Source organism: Dioscorea cayenensis, unplaced genomic scaffold (genome assembly GCF_009730915.1).
Source record: "Dioscorea cayenensis subsp. rotundata cultivar TDr96_F1 unplaced genomic scaffold, TDr96_F1_v2_PseudoChromosome.rev07_lg8_w22 25.fasta BLBR01000343.1, whole genome shotgun sequence".
NCBI lineage: Eukaryota > Viridiplantae > Streptophyta > Magnoliopsida > Dioscoreales > Dioscoreaceae > Dioscorea > Dioscorea cayenensis.
In genome coordinates this window covers 29,545-32,510 of record NW_024086734.1, presented here as the reverse complement: position 1 = coordinate 32,510, position 2,966 = coordinate 29,545, and the positions used below count along the sequence as shown (strand labels likewise).

The 2,966-nt window shown below is 33.4% G+C and overlaps 1 protein-coding gene across 1 annotated transcript; it reads left to right on the top strand.

The window, feature by feature from the left end:
* The first annotated feature begins 536 nt into the window (after positions 1 to 536).
* Positions 537 to 2,178, top strand: LOC120254102 (BEL1-like homeodomain protein 1). Its single transcript, XM_039262249.1, has 4 exons — positions 537 to 931; positions 1,037 to 1,395; positions 1,495 to 1,555; positions 1,643 to 2,178. The coding sequence occupies exons 1-4, from the start codon at positions 650 to 652 to the stop codon at positions 2,024 to 2,026; spliced, it is 1,086 nt and encodes a 361-aa protein (XP_039118183.1). The 5' UTR covers positions 537 to 649; the 3' UTR covers positions 2,027 to 2,178.
* The last annotated feature ends 788 nt before the right edge of the window (positions 2,179 to 2,966 follow it).

The following is a 2,966-nucleotide window of genomic DNA, read 5'->3' as shown; positions in this document are numbered from 1 at the left end:
AGTCTAGAATTAGAAAAAAAATCCAAACAGGAGATCTACTGACCTAATACGAGATCCAGCCAAAATAATTATTCGTTTAAGAACTCTTGTGACATAGAAGATGGATGATTTATATTTGACAATAATTTTTTAGGTGCCACTAATAATGTTCAATATATTGATATTTTCACTACAAATCCTAAATCATATTTTGAAAATAAATTGAACCCTCAATCTTTTATAATTGACTTAATCGTATTACTACTCATTTATTGCGGCTGTGGTACCCTTTTATTTCACGAAAGCTTGATTTATATATTTTTATAATAATAATAATAATAATAATAATAATAATAATATATGCATGCGAAGTGGAAAAAACAAAGATGGCTACTTTGAACAACAGGACATGACATCAATAATATGATTGTACTGAATCTAAGTGCTTGACCTTATCTACATGATAATAGAACCCATCATGGATATCTACAACTAAATAAATTCTGATATTAAGACCACTTAACACTGGTGTATTGGAATACATACGCCCATTTGAATCCTGTTTCTAGCGCTAGTGAAAGATGGTATCTTTTCTTAAAGTCTTTCTGTAGGATAAGGATTGCAGGGTTCTCTTATTTCTCTTATATAAAGTAATGGTGCACTTGTTTGTATGTTTGCCAAGGATAGAGATTGCATGAGACTTTTAAAGTTCTCTCTAATGGCAACAACACACATTCAATCAAGTGTTTTAATGGGTTCCAAGTATTTCAAAGCAGCTCAGGAGTTGCTAGATGAAGTAGTTAATTTTAGCAATGGAGTTAAAGAAGCAAAGAAAGTGATTACTAAGAAGAAGATCAACAGAGAAGAAGATAAAGATGGTGATGAACTCACCATTGAAGAGAAGCAAGAGTTGCAATTGAAGAAAGCCACACTAGTTCGCATGTTTCATGAAGTAAGTAGAAGAGTTGAAGCTTTGTTTTAACTTGCAGCAATTTATATGATCAGTTTATAGTTTTTCTCATTCTCATTATTTGTTTTTGTGTTGATTTAACTGAAGGTGAAGGAGAGGTACAGGCAATATCTCCACCAAATGCAAGCTCTGATCTTTACTTTTGAAGCAGTGGCTGGTGTTGGTTCAGCCAAAACATACACTTCTCTTGCTATGCACACCATATCGAAGCAGTTTCGATGTTTATGCGATGCTATTTCCGATCAAATTCAAGAAATAAGTAAGTGTTTAGGAGAGGAAGATCATTTTGGACCAAGACTTTGGGTTGTTAATAATCAGTTAGGACCTCAGGGAGTTCCTCAACATGTAGTGATGATCAAGAACAATGCTTGGAAACCTCAGAGAGGTTTGCCTGAGCGTGCTGTGGCCATTCTTCGTTCTTGGCTCATGGAAAACTTTCTCCATCCGTATGAAAACTTGCCCAATTTTATCTAAAATTAAGCACAAACATCTCTAGTTTCAGTTTTCTAATGAATGTCGTGTGTATTGCATGTATTGTGTTGCAGATATCCAAAAGTTTCAGAAAAGAACATGCTTGCAAAACAAACAGGCCTCACTAGAAGACAAGTAGAACATATAAAATCTAGTCAAAGGTTCATTCTTTTTGTTGGAAGCTCAAATTAGTTATAGTTTTTTTTGTTTGTATATATGTAGGTGACAAACTGGTTTATAAATGCAAGAGTGAGGCTGTGGAAGCCAATGGTGGAAGAGATGTACTTGGAGGAGACTAAGAATGAAGAGCAGAGTATTAATAGTAATGGAAACTCTGCAACAAGAACAGATCACAGTGAATATCAGCTCAAGAGTGTAACAAGTCTTTATTCATTGCAGCAAAACACAGTTCCAGGCTTGATGGATGTTGAGAGTTACTACTCTTATCCCTTTGTTGGTGGTTTTGCAGCAACTACTGATGTTTCATTGAGTCTTGGCCTGCAACACTTTGAGCAAATCCCACAACCATCTTATTATTTTATTAGTAACGACTATTTGAGCTTCAAGAACAATATGAACATGCAAAATGGAAGGAGTTTTTCTTAGAATCTTAAACAACATTGTCAAGAAGAAGGATAAGGTTTGGTTTCTGAATGCAGTGTGTGTGTGTGATTGTTTTCCCACTCAAGTTGGAAAATTAAAATAAATATCTGTCATTTTTAGTGCAATAATTGCAAAGAGAAGACTTTTGTGTGGAATCCATGGACTCAATAATTTTCACATGTGAGTTAAAAATAAATAAGTAAATAAATAAAGTGGAAGACCACCAAACTTTTTTGCAGGAGATTAAGTCCATGTGGAATGATGGTTTTTCTACGCATTGCATCAGTGGTCAATGTGATCAGATATTTTAATATTTACCAAAACGGTACGACATTTGTTTGCATCCAAATTAAAAAAAATATATATATATACAATAAGATCATTTTTTTTTATCTAATCTACGCGTAACGTATCAGATTGCATCCTAAACCATGCCTGCCTTAACATTATTTATTTATTATTTATTATTTATTTGAATAAATTAAATTCAGAAGGTTATTCATACTATTATGACTCAGGGAGGAAAGAGACAAAAAATTCATATAATAAAATTTTCAAGCGTGTATAGAAAGGCCATATGCTTCAGAGATTTAGTCTTATTTTTGGTTTACTTTTACATTTACTACAATTTCTAAACTTGGATGATATTATCATTGCCATAGATTCTAGTTCATCAATTGGTTTTGTGTGACCAATGAATTTAAGTTGAAAGATGAATTTTCCTAGATTGACAACTTAGCTGCTCTCAATTTTATCTCCAGCAATTTTAGGTTTTTTTTCCCGATGCTTTAAGATCCTCTTAAGGGACAAGCTTGCTTATTTAAACCCTATCCCTGAGGTAGAGGTGCAAAACCTGTTATGTTTTTAGACGACCCTAGACCAGCTTATGTTGCCTTTATTAGTTGGCTCTAAAAGATGAAACCTAGCTAACTTCCAACTATGT

What these genes read in the sequence shown, in the direction of transcription:
- LOC120254102 (XM_039262249.1), top strand. Translation starts at nt 650, where the DNA reads ATGTTTGCCAAGGATAGAGATTGCATGAGACTTTTAAAGTTCTCTCTA. An exon ending in TAGTTCGCATGTTTCATGAA is followed by an intron (nt 932 to 1,036) that starts GTAAGTAGAAGA and finishes ATTTAACTGAAG; the next exon opens with GTGAAGGAGAGGTACAGGCA. An exon ending in CAGGCCTCACTAGAAGACAA is followed by an intron (nt 1,556 to 1,642) that starts GTAGAACATATA and finishes GTATATATGTAG; the next exon opens with GTGACAAACTGGTTTATAAA.